A 24187-nucleotide genomic window follows, 5' to 3' on the forward strand; every position below is an offset into this window, starting at 1 on the left:
TACTGTTTGTCCACAATAGTAAAAAAGCATTTTACTTTTGCTGCCAGTAGCAGTGAAACTTGACAATAGCTGAGAGAAACTCATTTGTGTGCAAGCATTGGAAATGTTTCCACATGTGTCGCCTCTGCTTTCATACAAAACATGGGTAACAGTGCCAGCAGTGCGGGAAGGACTTGGTCCTACCATTCCCTCACCGTTCTTCCTGGGGCACTACTTATGAGTGGTAAGACATGCCTCCTGCCATTCCTGACTGCCACCCTATAAAGACTCTTCGTACCATGGGCAAAAAGTAGTTTGCAGAAAGCACTAATAAAATTTTTGTTTAAAAGTTTGTGCAACAACTATAAAATTATGTATAGGTTGTACACTGACAATGTTTTATCAAATGTCGGCACGAACTTATTCAAATTGCCAGCCAAATGCCAAATTGTCTGGTTTATGTGATATACAGACTTGTTTATAAGAACTAATGGAGAAGTGTACAAAACTGACTTGTAAATGTCAACGTTTCCTTCATAGAAGAGATGGTGGAACACATTAACAGCCTCAACAGCAGCCTGTCCTTGCTGCTTGCATCCAAATATCAGGTCAATCCACTCGTGCAGATGCTGCGACACGTAGTCGCACTCAAGTGCCAGCCGGTGCACCCGTATGAACTCTCTCGGATCTTCCTTGGCCCAAGGTGGCAACACTACGTCACCCAACTGAACACCATTCTGCTTACAACCTGTAAACAGTAAAATATTCACGTAATGTTAGAGATTGCTTTTTTTTTAATTTTTAATTTTATTTATTATTTTTTTTTTAATGACACACACCCAGTAACACAAAACAGCTGTTTTTGGTGAATAATTTCCACTGAATGTAATAATAAACATAAATTACAGATCGCACATAGTAAGGGAAAAAGAAATGTTATTTAATTAACATGCTTTATTGCAGCTACCACCAATTTAAAAAAATGCATGCACATGAAATCCCACAAGTACACACTACACAGGGTTATGGAAAACTGGTGGTTCACAAAGAGACCAAGTGCATTTTGAAGTAACTTATAAAGCATAAAGAGAAAAGCTGTACCAGAGATGATGGAGCAAGCCTGGTAACCTAATAGAGAAGAAATTTAGATGACTATGGAACATATGGAGAGAAAAGTTTAAGCAATCATTCTCACCTAAATCGAAGTTATTTGAATTACAAAGGAACTCTGGGAGATAGAAAAACTCAGGTATCAGTTCTTTAACATCTGCCATATTATGTTTCGACGCTGATAACCATGCTTCTCGTACTGAGTGGAACATGCGATCAGCCAAATCAAAATGTCCTCCCTGTGGTAAAATACAATTTATGTCAAGAAAATATCAGTAAGTAATACAAAATACAACACTTAATTATTTTCATAAACAATTACTTTCAGAGAGCTTAACATTTTTAAGTTTACACGCCATTCTGAAATACTTAACGGCCATCTTGTTGCTAGACTTCAGGTTTCCCAATAACAATAAAATTCACTACAACATACTACAACACCGATGATCAGACAGATACAAATTACAAGTTGGCACTGACTGAACATATGCTGTGCAAGTATTGCCGTGATCATGTTACACTCTCTCTCTCTCTCTCTCTCTCTCTCTCTCTCTCTGTCCCATTTGCAAATCATATACCTCATCATACAGCTCTAATCAACAGGACATAGTTTAAAAAAAACAGCTATATTGAAATCGTTGTGACACGAGTGACTATTTCTCAAATTATTAGTAGTATACCTTTTAATAACATGAAGCTCACCTGCAAACGAAGGAAATGCTGAGTAAAAGGTTCCATTCTCACAAGATAAGAGCACACAATCATGGCCGATGAATAATGAGTGCCATAATGATAAGGTGGAGTCTCACCATGAGGATCGTCCCATTCCTTATACCTAGGAAAGTAAAATGTCATAGATTGGATCATAGATAACATGATTTCTTCAAACATCTTGACCTTTTTTTTGCACTTGTTTTGCTTTATGAGGCAACGATATAGTGCAGAATGAGAAATTTGGACAAGATAAGCCTCATTTTAAATCAGCTTTATGGAGTGTGTGTGTGTGGGGGGGGGGGACATGGAATATAAATACATAAAATCCTAGAACTATAAAAAAAATTACCTTTTTTTGAACTGTTACAATCTCTATTTTAAACCAGCTTTATGGAATGTGTGAGGGGGGGGGGGGGGGGCGGACATGGAATATAAATACATAAAATCCTAGAACTATAAAAAAAATTTACCTTTTTTTGAACTGTTCCAATCTCTCTGGACTTTGTGCTCCCATCGGCTTTGTGAAATCCCTGAAAGTTTGCGAGTCAGTCAGATCTAACTCTTCACTCTCATAGTCAGCTAGTATCCACGGGAATACAGGGTACTGCATTAGATCATTATATGATCTCCCAGCTAAAGTATTCAGATGCATCAGGTACTGGAAATTGGAGATTTCACCACGCTGGAAAAAAACAGTGTTTCAGGAGTGACGATCAAATTTGAGAAGGAAAAGTCTATAATATTATAAAAATGAGGAATAAAACATGAGCATTAATAATATGAATAAAATGTTCATCATTCCATATGAAATTAAGTTTAACTGTGAGCAAATTACCACCCATCTCTGTGTGACAGATGTCTCTCCGATTAGAGTTGAAAGTAACCCTGCCCCTTGTTCCACATTTGCCGTTCTCTTTTGACCAGCTACAGATTGCTGCGCACTATCTGCGATGGCTGTGGCAAATGTCATAAACCTGCAAAAGTGATTTTTTTGCTATTTTTACAGAAAAAAGAGTTTATACCAAAATGCAAGGAACTAACATCTAAAATGTTCAAAAAATGATTATGTTGAATTCTGTAGAGGTATTATGGACAAATAAATATTGTTATCATCATCATCATCAGAATTGAAATTCAATCGAATCTTCCTGGTTTTGATTTCGTATGATATTTAAAATAACTGTTGCCACAACACATGATTAGGTGGCCTGCAAGCTTAAATAAGCATGGGAAACCAAAGGTTGACCATGCCTGCTTTAGAGGGACATACTCTCTTCATTTTGCTGTGTCATTCGTCATTCATCAGTAATTACATCTACACTAAAGTCAGCATATGTAACTACTTTCTTCTGCAGTTTTTCTGTTTTTAATTTACCTATCAGCACTTCACATGTACAATTGAAAATATTAAACAATAACTGCTATTTCCTCTGCACGATCATTCTCAGTGGATAACACACATATCAATTGATCATGATGGTGAAACTAATGTGAAAAAGAATTTGGAATTATGTGGATCTAGGAATAGCTGAAAAATATGTGCAATACTACTATGATTGAATATGTGGAGAGAAGAGTTAAAGAGAAACACTGAATTATGAAGTTTTAATACCTGCCACCAGTTTCCTAGTATTAGTAGGTGGAACACATTGTCTCCAGGGATATCTATTCACAACATCTCATGAAAGCTTGACTGATATTATATGTAGAGAACAGTCAATTTTTGAACAACGTTTTCAAAATTACTAGCATGGAAAGCAATTTCATTTTCCTGCTTTAATTTTTTCATTCTGAAACTTCTACATGATGCCTTCTACATGATCTACATGATGCCTTTTGCAAATAATATGTGACACAAACTTAAAGCAGTTGAGTGATCACTTTACAATACTGTTACTACTTTAATCTCCATCTATAAAATTAATATATATAAAAACATTCTGCACCTCTTTCATTTGGAAATATCTAAATACACATTTTTGGTAATATGTATTACTGTATTAGTTACATTGAGCACAAATATTCTGTAATTAATAAGATATGTTATAATAAACTAAATTTAAACATGATATTACCTCTGATACACCTTGTTACGCTGCTTTTTTTGAAATGCTAGTAAGTAATTGCGGCCATCTCCAGAAAACACTTCAAGAGCCATAGGTTGGAGAAGATAGCGCCTTTTATGAACTTCCCTGAAACAATGTTGCAATTTAATGAAATGCTCAGCCAGGGATCACATAAAAGTTACATTTACCATTGATATAAAAGGTTATGACCTACAGCTACTATGAAGATAGATATGTCCAGCAACATAAGCTTTCACCTGCTACATCATACATCAAATATGTTCACAAATAAAAGCCACTACACCTCACAAAACCTTGTTATTCTATACAGAGTTCTGAACCATCTTGAAAACTAGCAGCTAGAATGAGTCGAACCATGTGATCTATCAACACACAACCAGCATAGGTTCAGAAAAAAACATTCGTGTGAAACGCAGCGGCTCTTGATTCATGTGAAGTAATGAGTGCTATTGATAAGGGCTCTACAACTGATACTGAATTTCTAGATTTCCAGAAGGCTTGTGATGTACTGCACAAGTGGATAATAAATTTGCAAGTGCATGGAGTTCAGTCTCAGTTGTGTGATTGGATTCAGACTTTCTATCAGAAAGGTCACAATTAGTATTAACTGAAAGAAAGCATCTACTGAAATGAAAGTTAGAATAACAGTTCTCTGAGGAAGCACTATAGGCCCTCCGTGTTTTTAATCTAGACAAACAATTTACGAGACAATCTGAGCACTTCTCTTATACTTTTATAACTGAAGTAATTAGAAGATGAATACAAATTAGAAAATGATTTAGACAAGAGGTCATCATTTTAAAAAAAGTGGCAATAGACCATGAAATATAGGAAATGAGAGATAAGACACACAAGTACTAAAAAAAATTTTTCAACAATATCATGAGAAGGAAAGTTGCTACTCACCATATAGAGGAGACACTGAGTCGCAGATAGGCACAACGAAAACCGCGGTTTCAGTTGCCTGGGACTGCAGCCCTGTGTGTGTGTGTGTGTGTGTGTGTGTGTGTGTGTGTGTGTGTGTGTCTCTATTGTTGACAAAGGCTATTGGCTGAAAGCTTTATGTGTGAAAATCTTTTTGTTGTGCCTATCTGCGAATCAGCTTCTCCCCTATATGGTGAGTAGCAACTTTCCTTCTCATAATATTGTTACATTCCATCCTGGATTTTCCATTGTTTGAAAAAAAAATTTTTCTTTACATGATAAAATTAAATTTCAAAGTTGTCACTTTGACTAAATACATAAGGGTTACTATTATGAATAATCTACAATGTAATCATCACATGTGGTGGGGAAGGTGAACCAAAGACTGTGTTATGCTGCTGAACACTTAGAGAGATGCCACAGTGGGCTGTGATGGCAATCACTAAAATAAGTGGGCAGGCAGCATTTTTCAATGTTCCTAAGTGTTAATTTTCCTCACATGCTATCTGAGAGTGATACGGTCAAGAAATACAGTATTCTGAAAATGGTTCTTCCACGTCAGTTGTAGAGTAATCATGTAGATTTAAATGACACAGCCTCTATGGCAAAACTGTTGAAACACTGTGAACCTCTGAACAATATTTCTACCAATCTCTGGCAATTTCTTGAATGGGAGAAGATCGGGAATCACCTATACAAAATCCAGAGTTTGTTCTCACAAACACTTTCACATTCCAATTTCCCATCTACCTTTTAGAGACATTTGCTGTCAAATAACTGGAGAAGTACACACAGCATGATCATACAGAGATGTCAAACCTATTGTTCTCTTGTTTCTACTTTGAAATACCACTATCCACCCCAACATCCTTTAAACTTGTCCAGTTAGTTGTGTTTTCCACAGATCATTTGCAAGTTTCTTATCAAAATTATGGAGAACAGGATAATTTGATTTCAAATAATGGCTACATGCTGGCTATTTACAAGTTACTATGTGACAAAATAAGCGGCTTGACCAGTCTTTATAGAGTGTTCGATGGAGATGTGTGGTGGAGAGCCAGTTAGTTGTGTGTGGCAAGACTGAGTGAATTGGGAATGTTGGATAGGGCCACAGCACGAGCAAAGTGGCTGAAGACTGGCTTGTCCACAGACAGGGCACGGCACTGGGCAAAGCCCAAGGCTAACACGCTTGGCAACGAAGGAGGTGAATGCCAACATAGCCTGGCAGCTGAGTGCGTTAAATTAAAAGTATTGTATACCTACTAAAATTGCCAAAACTGCCTACTGCCGAGATACAGAAAATATAAGGACATTTTTGGAATTAGCAGAAGCCCCAAATGCAATAAAATTATTAGCATATTTATACGTCATCTTGTTTAGAGGTCATTAAAGTTTAAATGTTTATTTATTTATGATGCATAATAATCATTAGAAGACATCTTATTAACACATACGATACACCAACAAATAGCTCGTGACATCAGTTACAGGATGAGCTAGCTCACTGTGCAATATCAATGAAAAGAAATTGTTGAATTATTTATAATTTTAATTATAATTTATAATTTTAATTAAACTTTAATAAAATGGAATTCTGCACACAAACACGTATTTAGTGTCAGCATGTTGACACAGCAGTCGGGTCTACGCTGTAATGATTTATGTAAATATATGACAAACGTCTCAAAAATGAGATCGACAGGAAGTGCAAAATGGCTAAGCAGGGATGGCTAGAGGACAAATGTAAGGATGTAGAGGCTTATCTCACTAGGGGTAAGATAGATACTGCCTACAGGAAAATTAAAGAGACCTTTGGAGATAAGAGAACCACTTGTATGAACATCAAGAGCTCAGATGGAAACCCAGTTCTAAGCAAAGAAGGGAAAGCAGAAAGATGGAAGGAGTATATAGAGGGTCTATACAAGGGCGATGCACTTGAGGACAATATTATGGAAATGGAAGAGGATGTAGATGAAGATGAAATGGGAGATACGATACTGCGTGAAGAGTTTGACAGAGCACTGAAAGACCTGAGTTGAAACAAGGCCCCCGGAGTAGACAACATTCCATTGGAACTACTGATGGCCTTGGGAGAGCCAGTCCTGACAAAACTCTACCATCTGGTGAGCAAGATGTATGAAACAGGCGAAATACCCACAGACTTCACAAAGAATATAATAATTCCAATCCCAAAGAAAGCAGGTGTTGACAGATGTGAAAATTACCGAACAATCAGTTTAATAAGCCACAGCTGCAAAATACTAATGCGAATTCTTTACAGACGAATGGAAAAACTAGTAGAAGCCGACCTCGGGGAAGATCAGTTTGGATTCCGTAGAAATACTGGAACATGTGAGGCAATACTGACCTTACGACTTATCTTAGAAGAAAGATTAAGGAAAGGCAAACCTACGTTTCTAGCATTTGTAGACTTAGAGAAAGCTTTTGACAATATTGACTGGAATACTCTCTTTCAAATTCTAAAGGTGGCAGGGGTAAAATACAGGGAGCGAAAGGCTATTTACAATTTGTACAGAAACCAGATGGCAGTTATAAGAGTCGAGGGACATGAAAGGGAAGCAGTGGTTAAGAAGGGAGTAAGACAGGGTTGTAGCCTCTCCCCGATGTTATTCAATCTGTATATTGAGCAAGCAGTAAAGGAAACAAAAGAAAAGTTCGGAGTAGGTATTAAAATCCATGGAGAAGAAATAAAAACGTTGAGGTTCGCCGATGACATTGTAATTCTGTCAGAGACAGCATAGGACTTGGAACAGCAGTTGAACGGAATGGATGGTGTCTTGAAGGGAGGATATAAGCTGAACATCTGCAAAAAGCAAAACGAGGATAATGGAATGTAGTCGAATTAAGTCGGGTGATGTTGAGGGAATTAGATTAGGAACTGAGACACTTAAGGTAGTAAAGGAGTTTTGCTATTTGGGGAGCAAAATAACTGATGATGGTCGAAGTAGAGAGGACATAAAATTTAGACTGGCAATGGCAAGGAAAGCGTTTCTGAAGAAGAGAAATTTGTTAACATCGAGTATAGATTTAAGTGTCAGGAAGTCATTTCTGAAAGTATTTGTATGGAGTGTAGCCATGTATGGAAGTGAAACATGGACGATAACTAGTTTAGACAAGAAGAGAATAGAAGCTTTCGAAATGTGGTGCTACAGAAGAATGCTGAAGATTAGATGGGTAGATTACATAACTAATGAGGAAGTATTGAATAGGATTGGGGAGAAGAGAAGTTTGTGGCACAACTTGACCAGAAGAAGGGATCGGTTGGTAGGACATGTTTTGAGGCATCAAGGGATCACCAATTTAGTATTGGAGGGCAGCGTGGAGGGTAAAAATCGTAGGGGGAGACCAAGAGATGAATACACTAAGCAGATTCAGAAGGATGTAGGTTGCAGTAGGTACTGGGAGATGAAGAAGCTTGCACAGGATAGAGTAGTGTGAAGAGCTGCATCAAACCAGTCTCAGGACTGAAGACCATAACAACAACAACATGACTTGTTACGTTTGTAAAAAAAAACACTAAGAATGTGCAGAGTCTTGTAGTGCCACAGTGATGAGTAGAACACAGACATGTATTTGACTAGCTTCTGTGATTTCCTTTCTGAACAGAAGTAAAATAATAAATTAAAAACATAAAATATAGATATTAGTTATGGGATAAGACACAAATATAAAAGGCAGTTTTAAGAACATGTGTATTAAAATTTTATAATTTATACAAAAGAGTGTTAAGTGTATAAGGGGCGTTCAGAAAGAAACAAGCTGGAGGAGTAGTTACTGAAACTAGTACCTGTATGTTTGAAGTATTGGCCCTGCCTGTTGAGACACTTGTCCCACCGTGACACAAGGAGGTGATGACTGTCTCGTAAAATTCACAGGGCTGCGATGTTAACCAGTTCCGCATGTACAGCTGGACGTTGTCATCAGAGGTGAATTGTTTGTCCCTCAGAGCGTTTTTAAGGGGACCAAGATGGTCCCCTACCGATTCACCTCCTGCAGCGAAGGAAAACAGTGAATACCAAACATTACTCGCAAACCTTGACCACCCTTTGCCAAGTGTTCAAATCAAAACAACCAGGCAATCTCATCTGTGGGATCATTCTGCTCCACGACAATGCAAAGCCTCATACAGCCAACACAGTCGCAGCACTCCAGCAGAAATTCAAATGGGAGGTTCTCAGTCACCCTCCATACAATCCGGACTCTCTCTCTGTGATTACGCCATTTTTGATCCCCTTAAAAAGGCTCTGAGGGGCAAACGATTCACCTCTGATGACGACATCCAGCTGTATGTGCAGAACTGGTTAACATCGCAGCCCCAGGAATTTTATGAGACAGTCATTCACCGCCTTGTGTCACAGTGGGACAAGTGTCTCGACAGGCAGGGTCAATACTTCTAACATATAGGTATTGGTTTCTGTAATTATGCCTCTGGATTGTTTTTAACGCTCCTTATATTTCTGATAAGGTGGGCCAAGGAAAGTAACAGACATGACTGCAGTAGGTGGTCATGTGACCAAGCTCTGGAGTAGGCAAGCAGAAGAGCCTTGTTGTCTTTTTGTTGCTTTGGTTGCAGAAGTGAAGATGGGCTTCTGATCTTTGTTGTTGGAACAGCAGAGGTCTTTTTAAACGCATTTCAGTGGAACTTTGAGAACCTTGCAAAATGTTGAAATTGTTACATGTGCTACAAAACTCTGACATTCATTAGTATTTGGAACTTCTCATTTGGTGCTCTGCACGACACACTGAATCATTTATCTGCTGCAGATTTATTTAGAAACATATGGCCACCTTTTCATACTCGATTTGTCTGATTCTTTACCTGCAAGTGAAATAACAAGTTGAATTTAAACCAACCAATTAAACTACTTCAATATCCTTTGGGATACTACACCTCATTTCATTAGCAATAATTCTGATTTAATATATTTGGAAACACTTGCCTAATTCTATAAAATTATGCTGATTATTACACAAAGCCACATCAATGCTTAATTGTTTGGACCAAAAGGCAGCAACACACCATCGACCATTAGATGCAGTCATGTCAAAGTTATTCTAGGTTGTGCACTTGTACAATCATTATAGGTTGGTATTGACAGGGCCACAGTGATCATGCTGTTGGTTCACTTGTTAGAAGGTAGACAGTGAGCTCAAGTCTAAATAGTACACAGGCTTAACATATTGGTCCTAAATACAATTCACGTAACTAGTAGTAAACCTAATGATTTAAGATTCACATGGTACCAGTTTTTGAATAAAAATTCATCTAACCCACACTACTTTCAATCACGTGATGTTAACTCTCACTCTGCACAAAACAAAGAACATAAAACTATAATCAGTTTTGGCACCCTATCCTCCAAAAACATGCAAATGTCTCAGTCCTCTCCAAAGATCTCTCCTTTGGCTCCTCATACAGTTTAAATTTTAACTTACAGAAGATTCACTTTCCTTCATGCTAACTTATCAGAGCTAAGCTAAAGAGAAGTTCAAAAATTGTCTCACGTGTTTCATACAGCCATCCAAATGAGACTCTCCTCCACTCCCACAAAATAACCCCCAGCAAACCATCCATAAATTCATCACCTTCAATCTTGCTCCAGCTTTGTTGCTTACATTTTAATTTTTTTGTACCATTCACTTGACCACTGAAAGAGCTGTCATTCACAGTCTTGTATAGATCCTGACCTAATCATCTCACTGTACACAAAAGTTCCAAGACTTTTACAATTAACCTGGGAGAAAATCACTTCCAGCTGTTCAACACTTGCATCCAGAAGTCTTGCTATAGTGATCCAAAAAATTCTAGCTTGATCTCCAATGCTTCCTCTTCATTCCTCCAGAATCTCAATATCCTCTCTTCAACTTGTTCACTTGCACTTGGCGGAACTCCCTTCTTGAATACTGACTTCAATATTTATTCCTTAATAAAAATCACTGTCTATATTAAACCAACCAATAATGTCTCCACTGTGATAGCACCCCGCCCCATTCCATTCCAAAGTTTTTTACACCTACAGGTACTTATGCATGCTGCATCTGCTGTGACAAACATTCCAAATACGCTGAAAATCTTTTCAAGACTAATGGAGACAGGCACCTGAATCCACATGTGGTTCATAGCACAAAAGAGCTCCGATATACACATCAGAACTAATCCTTATGGAAGTACTATTCCGCCATACATCAAATTTAAGATAAAACTTGTCCAGAGTTATGGGAATCCTGGTCTTGATGACTTGGCTCAACAAGTCATATTCCAGCAAATTGGTTAGATGAATGAGTAGCTTGTGTATCCAAACAATACTTTGCACTCACTAAAATTCACTACCATTAGAAGCAGACTATCTGTGAAAGCAGCCACTTCAAACAACAACAACAAGCACTGAACAATATTATATGCGGGCATTATCATAACTCAAATGGCTGCCATATCAAAGCCCACAACTTAATTGTAGCCATTTAGTAATGAGATAAATTTCACAAACCATATACCGTTAGAAATTGATCCCGTTACAACATACACACAATTGCAGTGCTGGCAAAAGTAGTTGTAAAAAGTACATTAAAATTTAATATTTTGTACTTTTCCTCGTTTATTTAAGAATGAACTTTAGTCTAGGCCAATGGTTCTGAACATGAGGGTAATTATCCTCCTGAGGGGTAAAATGTAATCTTCTGAGGAGCAAAAACAAAAGGCTTGAACAGTCTTTCGGTCACAAGACTAAATTATTTTTAAAAATCATTACTATTATCACTATTCTGTAAGACTGTATTACTGACTAAATAAGTTACCAATACTATACCACAGAAGAAAGTTGCTACTCACCATATAGCGAAGATGCTGAGTCGTGATAGGCACAATAAAAAGATTCACACAATTAAAGCTTTCGGCCATTAAGGCCTTTGTCAGCAGTACACGCACACACACACACACACACACACACACACACACACACATATATATATGCAGTCTCAGATAGCTAAACCACACTGCCTCTCTGAGACTGCAGCTGTGTGTGTGTGTGTGTGTGTGTGTGTGTGTGTGTGTGTATGTGTGTGTGTGTATATACTGCTGACCTGCTGACAAAGGCCTTAATGGCCGAAAGCTTTAATTGTGTGAATCTTTTTATTGTGCCAATCGCGACTCAGCATCTCCGCTATATGGTGAGTAGCAACTTTCCTTCTCTGGTATTGTTACATTCCATCCTGGATTTTCCATGTTTGATTATTACCAATACTATATTTATTTTTCAAATGCTAGCATTAATGTGTGACACAGTGAGTTGGATGTTACAACTTGTGAAACAAAGGAATGATGATCATCTGCATATTGTCCACCCGCAGCACATGTACTTTGCATAATACATCTATGAACGTAAAATTGAAACCTAAACATCACATATACTCCAATATCTCATGAAAAGTTAGGCACTGATGCTGATGATGGCAGGGAGGGGAACCTAAAATTTTATTTGGGCTCAGGGGTAATGGTCTCAGAAATGTTGTAAACCACTGGTCCAGGCCTTTTAGAACCCAGGACGAAAACTGACTCTGGGTAGTGACGACTCAAATGTGGTTTACACCAAGAGCTACGGGATTTTACTTCAAGTGGATACTGAATGGATCTGTGAGCCATGCAGAATTTATCAAGGCCATTTCTATGGTACAGCAGGCAACCAGGGGAAATCTTGTGACTTTGGACTATACAAGAACCTGTATAACTCATGCACAATAAGGAGATGCCATCAGATGCACCCCCATAGATAGTTAGCAAGTGTTAATACAGAGGTAAACAACATGTAGTCTCTAGAAGCATTACAAATAACAATACTTCTCACCTTATATCTTCATAAGCAAATTTTGAACACTGTCTCATAGCTCGTGAGCGTCTCGGACTCCCAGGACTCGGAAGAATTGGATCGTGGTCATGTTCAGGTAGTAATTCTATATCACGTATATCACGTGATCTATCAACAGTGAAGCCATCTATTACATAAAAGTGTTCTTTACCAAACAACAGAACCCCTTCAGTTGTGTCCAGGCCTTGAATACGTGCACATCTAAACATGTAACTGATCTGCAAAAAAGTAATTAGTCTTTTAGTACCTGTGAATCAACCTTATGATTAAAAGCAAGATCAATAAGTAAAATGGAAAAAAATAAACCTTTTTACAATGCATGTAGATATAATGGAAAATGAGAGGTATTAACTGAAGATGCTACATTAATTCTAAATGAACTTTCCACCAGAATGAGTGCCTGATGAAACAAATAGATACTGACTAAACAAAAAGCTTCAAATTCATTGCATAAATATTGGACTGGGCATAGGGTAATCAAGTTTCCTCTTTTAACAGGACAATTTAATCCCTGATTTCATAACAGTTTTAAATAACTGCATAATAACAGACGTCAGTTAGCCCATACAGATATCCAAGTGCTTTAAAGTGCCTGCTTCTAGGATATGAGGAGGTGCAACCAAATCTGCCTCACAGATTAATGACAAGTGCTGGTGTACCTGCCAGCCCATGTAGGTGAACACCAAGTGGGCCTCCACATTCTGCCTATGACACATGATGTGCAAATACTTTAAAAAACAATGTCACATCTGACCATAGGATGAACACTAGATGCAGAAAGAAGGGGTACATGTGGATTCCTCCATGGGGGAGAGGGTGCAGGGAAGGGTTCTGGCAGGGGTGTTAAAATACCTTTTTGAGTGGTGGCCCCATTGTAATAATCTGGCACTGGCTGGATATTGGGCACCCGAGAGGAAGGAACGGACTTCTGTTAGAGAATTAAGTGCAAGTATTGTCCCCTTATTTCAAGAATAATGCAAATCAATTAAATTTTTAAGTGCATCATTCAATAAAAAACAAAATAGAGATTTGCTTTTAAAGGCGAAACAAAAACCGAAACATTGAAACTAACAAAACTGTAGTTGCGCCTCACTTAATTTTCTTTTTCTTCTTCTTCCTTCTTCTTTTCTTTGCCTATTTAATTCTCTCACCCTTTGATGAAAACTTTACATGATCAAATTTTAATAATTTAAAGAATGAAATATACAATATTTAGCACAACAGGCACACACAGGTGTATTTCTCACACAACATGGATGTGCATATTATAACAGCACATTACCTTTTCTTGTTCTTCCAGTAAACGAGGAAGTGTATGGTTATCTGGAGCAGAATCCTGATCTTCACTTCCTGTTGTGTCTGTTGCATCATCGTCTCCAGCATCTTCAGGTTCTGATATAGAACGATGCACACCATGCCTTTCCAATGCACATGGCACATGGTGCAGACCTAGACAAATAAATAATGCGCTGGATATAGGTACACTAATCTCACAAAAAACAGTACTCAGGTTAAGGACCCGAGGCATTAAACTACTGATAATAGTAATAATGGAATCTTTCATTACTGCTTCTTTCATAATAAAAAAAGTGATATCTTGAACTGCCACAAGTGAAACATGTCAATGTGATGAGCACAAATGAACACGTTCCACCTTAGTGTGGCTTAATATGTAGCATCTGTCAGTAAGAGTAATCAGTTATTGTAGAAACAAACATGGTTGCTGTGTGAGCAACGAAACAAAAGTAGTAGCGGGTTTAATTAAGAGAGAGAAATCAGAATTCAGATCGATAGCTGGAATGGGGCAAGCTGGCACGGATCACGGAGCGGCAGAAGGGAACGGTTCCAGAGTGAACTGAGTTGGGTGTCAGCATGGTGTCGCAGTGACTTGCATGAGCCAGGAGGTGGAGGAAGACAGCCACAGTAGAGGTGCAAAAAAAAATGCAGTATCCATAAGTGGTACCGCTTCGCATTGTGAAAGATGGACTGGTCCTACTAGTGCCCTCCAGCAAAGAAAAAAAATGTTCTTTCAATAAACAATTAAGGTGAGGCAGAATGCAGTGGCAAAAATTAGATAAAAATCAAAATACTGTAATTCAACTGCTACAGAGTTAAACTGAAGTACGTTCAGCTTTATGGAACAGATGGTGGCTGACACAGTGGTGCAGCAAGAGGAAAGGGAGGCAGGTACACCACTGTTAGGGACTTTGACTTCTGGCTATGAAAGGGACAGATGGGCATCAGTGTCGCTAGCCCAAATCTCACAAATAAGCTTTGCATTTTGCTCAAATAGAGCCAGAATGTGTGCAGTCACTTGCATGTAGGTTGTGAAATTTTATAATAGTGAGTGAAAAGTCTGCTTTGGACTGTGCTGATGACAGAGGCACAAATGAATGTAGTTCACTTAGCAAAGCTTACTCTGTGCAACAACACAGATGCCACCAATCATGGTAAGTCAGGTACTATGCTCACTCCTGCTGCTTACTTTTCATTTGTGACCAAGCAACGATTGATGATAAATTACTGGTTACAATTACTACTAATTTGAATTGTGTTAGTGGGGCATGACTGGGCAGTTCCTTATCATTCCTTTGGAAAAGATCCTGGCATTGTGCAGGGAAGACACATGTGGCAGAAAGAGCATTATACTTGTGACAGTACAGTTGGGATTATCCTTATTTTGACAAGATTTATTGCAACTATGAACCAGATGGAAGGCTGCATCAGTGGCATAAGCACCACACAGCGAGGCATGACCACACAGCCACCATCACAGTGCATTCTGAGTCGCACAGTACAGAAGTGGTGGTGTTTGTAAAAGTTTGTAAGAGGGTTTCGTACAAGCCAACACACACGAAGGATATATACGACTTTTATCAAAACTTTGTTACTTTCTTTAGTGATGGCAAACCTACACTTACCCAAGTTAGTCTTATGATTCGGTAGTGATACAGGATTCACAGGGTACGAACAGTGCACGAGTGGCTGCACTGCACATAAAGTCAGACATGTTACAGGGCGAAGTCAGACAGCAGCTACTGCCCAAGCAGCAGCAGCAAAAGGGGAAGTAACTGATTTTGTGACATTTTACAAGTTCCTAACAAGGAGCGAATAATTTAGTCTCACCTGTGTGCTTGGGTAGTTTTGTTTTTGAATCTCTGCTTGTTAAACTAATTTGCTAGACACATTTCTCACATTTTTGTCAGAGTATACAGTAGAGTTCCACGGTGTGTGTTGATAGTCATTTGTTTGTCTGCATAGTGTAGTTTTCCACTGTCTTTATTGTGGTTAGGTGCTATGATTGCTGTGTGCGGATGTGAGCTGATTTGGTCACACTTTGTTGTCAGCTCCAGGCTGTTTTGCCTTCAGTTACATGGATTGGGGCTGCAGTGGGAATCATTGTTGTGGACTAGCCGTGGGGATCCAATGGATGTCCAGCATGACCCACATGTCTGGCAATCTGTCCGCACTGGTGGCCAGCCCAGTTACTGAGGTTGACCCCTCACTCATGGCCAACTGGAAGGTCGCCTAAGAACGTGGCAGGCTGCGAAAGACTTCCCCAGGGAGGGGAGGTGAGGTGAGGACAAATGTAAGGCCTTCCTGGTTATTCTGACAAACAGGTTCCAGGTGCTATCTGGTCTGATGATGTCCCTCTGCCAGATGCAGTTGCTTGTCCTGTTTCAGAGGAACCTCTCAGCCTGCAAGAGGTGCGTTATGCGGGCTCCTTGGGGATTGGCAGGCAAGGAGACCAAGAAAGCTAGAGTGCACTCTGTGTGCATACCAGGTGGAGTCATTCCAGATGTCAAATGAGTCCTTCCGGATGCCACGAGGAAAGGGTGCTGCCAACTGGAGCTGATGGCTCACATCAGTACCAATGATGTTTGTCACTTTGGATCAGAAGAAAGACTGGTTTCGAGCGACTACCAGAAGTGGTAAGGGATGCCATTCTTGCTTGCAAGATGAAAGCAGAGCTCACCATTTGCATCATAGTCGACAGGAGTGATTGCAGCCCTCTGATATATATCTGAGTAGAGGGTCTGAAACAGAGGATCAGATAGTTCTCTGATTGTGTAGACTGGAGATTCCCCAATTTGCACCATAGGGTGGTGCGTTTCGGGTTCTGCTAAAAAGGTCAGGAGTCCATTACACATAGGAGGCAGCTACACTGGTAGCTGGAGCTGGATGGTGTGGACTGGGTATTTCTTTTGGGTAGAGGGTCTCAGGAAACTACAAAAAAGGCATCAGTCTAAAAGGGTCCAGGTAAAACACATAAAAGTAGTCCTAGAAACAATCAGTATCAGAGATGTAAATTCTCATAGCTTTGTTCGAAAAGAACTAGAGCTCCAAGCACTAACAGAAAGCACTGAAGCTCAAATTGTTATAGGTACAGAAAGCTGGTTAAAGTCAGAAATAAGTTCAGCTGGAATTTTTGCGAAGGACCTAATGGTGTTCAGAAAAGATAGGCTAAATACAGATGGTGATGGCGTGTTTGTTGCTGCTAGCAGTAGTTTATTTCATGGCAAAACTGAAGTAGATAGTTTCCACAACCTAGTATGGGTAGAGGCCATTCTTGGCAACCAGAATAAAATAATAATTGGATCCTTTAGTGGCCTTGCAACTCAGATGACACAGTTGCCAAGAAGTTCATAGAAAACTTGAGTCTAATTTCAAACACATACCCAACTCGTACAATTATAGCTGGTGGTAGTAGTAATAGTAATAATAATAATAGTAATAATAATAATAATAATAATAATAATAATAATAATGTCGTGTGACTAGGGTCTCCTGTCGGGTCGACCGTTCTCTGGTGGTGATTTAGTTTTACCCTCGATATGTTGGTGAAAAAAAACATGTTTATATCTGGAGATAAACCTAATACATCATCCGAAATTGTGCTAAATACATTCTCTGAAAATTATTTCAAGCAACTAGTTGATGGTCACACACTAATAGAAACAGATGTGAAAACACACACAACTTCTTAGCAACCAATAATATTGAGTTAATAACGAGCATCAAAATGGATACACGGATTAGTGAACACAAGATTATCGTAGTGAGACTGCATACTGTAACTCCCAAATCCACCAAAAATAAATGAAAAATATATCTTTTAAAAAAAGCAGATAAAAATTCACTTGATGCGTTCCTGAGAGAGAATCTCCACTCCTTCCAAATTAACAATGTAAGTGTAGACCAGATGTGGCTTGAATTCAAAGTAGTAGTATCGACTGCAATTGAGAGATTTATACCAAATAAATTAACAAAAGATGGAGCTGACCCATATGGTACACAAATCGGGTCAGAACACTGTCGCAGAAACAATGAAAAAAGCATGCCAAATTTAAACAAAAGGAAAATCTCCAAGATTGGGGGACTTTTACAGAAGCTGGAAATTTGACACAGACTTCAATGCAAGATGCTTATAATAGTTTTCACAATACAACTTTGTTTTGAAACCTGACAGAAAATCCAAAGAGATTCTGGTCATATGTAAAGTATGCTAGTAGCAAGACATTATCAATGCTTTTCTTGCACAACAGCAATGGAAATACTATTGATGGCAGCACTGTTAAAAGTCACTAAACACAGCCCTCTGAAATTCCTTCACCAAATAGGACAAAGTAAATATTCAAAAATTCGAATCAAGAACAGCTGCCAACATGAGTAACTTGGAAGTAGATATCCTCAGAGTGGTAAAGTACCTTAAACCACTTAATGAAACCAAGTCTTCCAGTCCAGACTGTATACCAATTAAGTTCCTTTCAGAGTATGCTGATACAATAGCGCCATACTTAACAATCATATACAACCATTCGCTCAACGTAAGATCCGTACCCAAAGACTGGAAAGTTGCACAGGTCACATCGATATTCCAACAAGGCATGTGGAGTAATCCACTAGATTACAGGCCCACATCATTAACAATGATATGCAGAAGGATTTTGGAACATATATTGTGTTCCAACATTATGAATTACGTCGGAGATAACGGTCTATTGACATACAGTCAACACGGGGTTAAGAAAACAACATTCTTGTTAAACACAACTAGCTCTCTACTCACACGAAATGTTCAGTGCTATTGACAAGGGATTTCAAATTGATTCCATATTTCTAGATTTCCAGAAATCTTTTGACACCATACCTCACAAGCAGCTTATAATCAGATTGCATTCTTATTAAAAAGGTCACAGTTCATAGTAATTGATGGATTTTTAGCAAAATTTTATTCACAGATAGTCATTGAGCAATACAGAAGTGATTTCTGGCATGCCCCAAGGTAGTTTTAAAGACCCTTTGCTGTTCCTTATCTATATATGTGATTTAGGAGACAACCTGAACAGCCGTCTTAGGTTGTTTGCAGATAATGCTGTCATTTACTGTCTAGTAAAGTCATCAGAAGATTAAAACCAATTGCAAACTATTTAGATAAGATATCTGTATGGTGCAAAAATTGGCAACTGACCCTAAATAATGAAAAGTGTGAGGTCCTCCACATGAGTGCTTTGGAATCCATTAAACTTCAGTTACGCAATAAATCAGTCAAATCTAAATGCTTTAAATTCAACTAAATACCTAGGAATTACAATTACAAACAACCTAAATTGGAAATAACACATACAAAATGTTGTGGGGAAGACAAACCAAAGACTGTGTTTTATTGGTAGAATACTTAGAAGATGCAACAGATCTTCTAAAGAGACTGCCTACACCACACTTGTCTGTCCCCTTTTGGAGTACTGTTGCGCAGCGTGGTTCCTTACCAGATAGGGTTAATGGAGTACATTCAAAGAAGGGCAGCAAGTTTTGTATTATTGAGAAATAGGGGAGAGAGTGTTACGGACATGATACAGGATTTGGGGTGGAATACATTAAAAACAAATTCGTTTTTCATTGCAGTGTGTCTCACAATACTTCAATCACCAATTCTCCTGTGAGTGTGGAAATATGACAAGGTGACAATCACTGTTACCTATCAAAGGGGTGGAATGAAACAGTAACATAGCATGCAGTTTGTGAATTCCCAGGATTTACTCAGCCAGTATTTGAGAATGAGAGCACTGAGCAACTTGCAACAAACTTTACATATAATTTAAAACCCTATGAAATTTTTTCTCACGGACAACCCCAACAAAACGGTGAGAGGAAAAACATTTATCACCTAGTATTTTTCTGTTGTTCTTGCAGTAAAAGGTCCGCAAGTGACATGGTGTTATAATTTATTACTTCTTTATTACTAGATTTATTACTTCTTTACTACTAGCATGAAAAACTGCCATATCATGCATGACATGTAAATTCATTACTTCTTTGCTACTAACTGTATTTGCAATAAATTTTGCACACAGTATCTACATATGCTACTGAATGTACTATCAAACAAATTGTATCATTGTACAGGGTACAGGGTAAGACATGCAGTTCAGGAGATAATGATATCATAAACACTATGCACAAGGCCAGAGGCTATATGGTAAAGGCGTGGATGCCCAGCTATAAACAAATACCAAGGCAACGACGGGTTTCTCCGCTATTATTATCATCAATATAGCAGCATATTTTCAGTTCAATAAATCATTTTTAAATGGAAAAGATCTGTAAAATACTGCTTAAAATTATAGTTATGAATGAAAACTCAAATTTTTAAATCTTCTACTGGATTTACTTGTCTTGTTAACTACTTATTGGATTATAAGGGAATCATCAGCCAAAAACTTATGTAATATAAAACATGCTGAAAAGATTAAAAAAAAGGTGCTGTTCAACAGTTACACTGCATGTTTTCATTTATAAATAATGACATTAAGTCTAGAAGCTTAAAAATCTTTGGTACCTAGAGAGAGAAGTGTACAAACCAAAAGTTGTAAAAAGGTAAGAAAAATGGTAAAGAAAATAATCTTGAACATGTTAATCTGTCAGAAAGAAACAAGGGACAGTGCAGTTGCAACACCACAGCATTCACAGGCTGTTACAAGTGTATAACATATAACTGTAAAATTGGAGTGTTTTAAGATGATAGTTTCATTGTTATGTCCTTTCACCGCCACCTACGATAAATCTGAAGATGTAATACACAGTCAAATACGCAAGTTACCAACACCTGTGAGACACTGGAATAGATTCCTCGGGAATCTCTTGAATGAAACAGATCAAGCTACAAGTGGCACCATAAAGTATAAAGCAGGAAACAATGAGTTTGTGATGAACAAACAGTTTTTCCTTAACGTAATATTTTATGAAGAAGGTAGATTGCTTAAGTCATAAAAGTAAACAAACCACAGTATGGAACATGAAAAACATAAAATTTATCCACAAAAGTGCAGTGTTTCTTAAATCAGATTACAGATTAATAAGTGTAAAAAAAGGGGGGGGGGGATTCCAAAGCTACCAAAACCTGAACAGTTCTTGAAAGCTATCACCCAACCAGTGACTGCTTTACTTTTAGAAATGTTGCTGCATGGAGGTACCATCCTTGAAGTGCAGTCATGACAAATCTAGAGGATTAAGAGAAAGCAATCTGAAGCAGACAGTTGCAAGCTCATGAAATGACAAAGACATCAGAAAGAATACAGTGAAGGTCTCTAAAAGGGGCAGGAACAGTCTGTTAATGTGACAGAAGAAATGGAGTCAATTTGGAAGACCGAGAGGATCGACTGTTGCAGTCATATTTTGACAGAGCTTTGAAAGACTTGTGTTCAAATACAGCAGAAGCAATACTTAAAATTCCTAATTTCTTTGGAATTTCTAAAATCATTTGGCAGGGGGAGAATGGCATTCAGATGTTTTTTGTTTTGATGTGCAAAATCTAGTTTACTGGACACGTACCATCAAGCTTTTGGAGGAATATCACTCATACAGGTTAACAGCTCATGTATCCACCATGTTGTCAACAACAATAATAATTATGCAGTTCAAAGGAATGATGATAAATAATTTTAAAGTAATTAAAAATCTGTCACTCTGCAGTGGAACGTATGCTGTTTGAAAACTTCCTAGCAGATTAAAACTGTATGTGAGGCTGGGACAAAAACCTAAATGGAAGGAGGGAAAGTTATGGTTCAGCATTCTATCAATAATGATGTCATTAGATGCGGAACACAAGTTTGTAATGGGGAAGGAAATTGGCCACGTGTTTTCTAGGGAGCCATCTCAGCATTTGCTGGAAGCAGTTAGGCAAAAGGTTTATTTTACACAGTTTCTCATCCACCAATGACTTTCTGCACCTTTATGAAATTTTGGTTTTTGGAAGGTATGTATTCCAAAATATTCTTGGACCATTCAGTATTCGGCCATTCTTGTGTCTTTTTTGTTAAGGAATTTAATGACAATGTATTAAGCTATGGATAGTTGTAAAGTCTTCTTATTTGCTTTGCTATTGAGTGGTCATAATCCATGAGGGGAGTGAACTTTGAACTTCAGACTACACTCAAGGCCAATGAGTGAGCAAACGACTGTGTTAACTCCTATATCAAAATTATAATGTTGAGTCGCATAAATATGTGAATTGCATCACACTTACCTAAGTCTCTGATGTCGTCACCATTCTCTGGCAGCTGTATGTCTGTTGTAGTTTCTTCAGAAGGAAGAGCAGCTTCCATGATGGGGTCACGTTCACGCTCAAACAAGGTCTGGGGGCGGTATTTCTGATAAAACTCTTTACTGTCCCAGCTTGTTGCAACTTTGTATTTCAGTGCTCTCTATAAAATACAAGAAACATACATAATACAAGAAACAAACACTAAATCATAATGCTTAAAAAATAATTAAAATAAATAAAAAAAATTAATGAAATAAACTGAAAAATCACTAAGGATCATCTGCACAATAAATCAATTATAAATACAAATTTATAAATATCAGGGTACATTTCTTTAAGTCAGTATAGGTCCAGCTTCCTTGGTCAATACTTTTCACGCCCAGCATATGTAAATTGTACTTTGTTGCAAAGTGCTAGCCTCCGGGTTGCTGGCATTTGGCAGTGCTTTTATTAACTCTAGACAATATGAGTGGTGACAGAACATCTCTGCCTCATTGAGCAAAAAGTCAAAATTTGGCATAGAATAACAATAGTTCAGCGACTGCCCTTCAAACTTAAAAGTATCTGTTGGAGATAGAGAGGAGACATCTGTTTTAGCAAAAAGAGTGTTGTGTGTTCCAGCCTCTAATGCAGTAGGTGAAAGAAGATCTTTATCTCATATACACAAAGCAGGCTCAATCCTAAACAAGTCAATAACATTCTGACAGTTCAATGTGATTACTATGTTAGCAGAGAATAATTTGAAGACATGTTTCTTACTGTTAGATTTTTTATTTCTTTGCTCATAATATTCACACTAGTGCTGACAGATTTTCTTACATAAGCTATAATTAATAAAACAGAGCATGTTATAGCGAAACAGCAATGTGATGTTCCAGTCAGTGAATAACCATCACTACGTCAGCTGGTAACCAGTTAACATTCCAGTGAAACTTTTAATAGTTCCTAAAATTTTGTTGCTGTTTGTTTCAAGCTTTTATCTCCAGTAAGCAGAGATTTGAAAAATTCGTATTTGCATGAATTCAAATACAGATGTGAATTCCAACTCAAAATGTGAAAAAGCGAATTTACCTAATAAGTGATATTTTACACCCAGTTGTGTACAGACAAAATATATTATCAGAGATAGTTTGAAGTAAGTTTATTTTCTAAATATAAATATCAAGAACATAACCAGTTTGGAAAGATAATGAGTGTAATAATGTTTTTCCAGAAAAGGAAGAGTGCCAACGCAATGGTATATCAGTGTGCTCAATGCTCTAATGCCACAATGATTATGGGCAGTTGAGGCTGTGTGTGTAAGACAGTGGCGTGGCGTGGTTGGGAAGGTTGGGGAGACTCTGCAGTTATTATAGGGAGACAAAATAGTACAATAAACAATAATTTAAACAAATGAAACAAAACATATCAAATAAAACAACAACAAATACTACTACTACTACTACTACTACTACTACTACTATCACTACCACTACCACTGCCACAAATAATAATAATTATAACTAACTTGTTCAAGAAACGATGACAAATTTGTGGAACTCCAGCAGCAAGAGAAGAAGCACTTACATTTTCTTGTACACAAGTGCAATGCGCCTGTCTTTACTTTCCACGAATAAGTCTATAACTCGGTCTACAAAGATCTGATTACTGGATAGCTCTCCAAGTAGTGACTTTTCTATTGCTAACATGCTCAAACACGACAGCCGGATGTTGGACATTGAATCCCTTAAATAATTCTTCACTCGTTTAAGAGTACTCGTGCTTCATTCACTGCTTGCTGTAGTTGCGGCTAGGGTCAAAACCAAATGCAGGAACTTCGTTGTTTCTTCATAAACGGAATCTAAATCATTGTTGACAATGTTCTTTAAGAGGATTCTTGGAGATAAGTGTTTTTTCTCATCAGTGTATGTGTTACACAGTTCATTTTCAACTTGTTCTTGTTTGAA

The 24187-nt window shown here is 37.9% G+C and overlaps 1 protein-coding gene across 1 annotated transcript in view; it reads right to left on the minus strand.

The window, feature by feature from the left end:
• Positions 1–24187, minus strand: part of LOC126092919 (WD repeat and FYVE domain-containing protein 3) — a 327125-nt gene that overhangs the window by 74057 nt on the left and 228881 nt on the right. The window contains exons 39-47 of the mRNA XM_049908653.1: positions 22224–22401; positions 13980–14146; positions 12677–12915; positions 3879–3995; positions 2639–2777; positions 2274–2485; positions 1792–1924; positions 1175–1328; positions 493–727 (exon numbers count right to left, since the gene is read on the minus strand). Coding sequence (XP_049764610.1) covers positions 493–727; positions 1175–1328; positions 1792–1924; positions 2274–2485; positions 2639–2777; positions 3879–3995; positions 12677–12915; positions 13980–14146; positions 22224–22401 — 1574 coding nt within the window. The remainder of the gene's footprint in view (positions 1–492; positions 728–1174; positions 1329–1791; positions 1925–2273; positions 2486–2638; positions 2778–3878; positions 3996–12676; positions 12916–13979; positions 14147–22223; positions 22402–24187) is intronic.

Source organism: Schistocerca cancellata, chromosome 1 (genome assembly GCF_023864275.1).
Source record: "Schistocerca cancellata isolate TAMUIC-IGC-003103 chromosome 1, iqSchCanc2.1, whole genome shotgun sequence".
Lineage (NCBI taxonomy): Eukaryota > Metazoa > Arthropoda > Insecta > Orthoptera > Acrididae > Schistocerca > Schistocerca cancellata.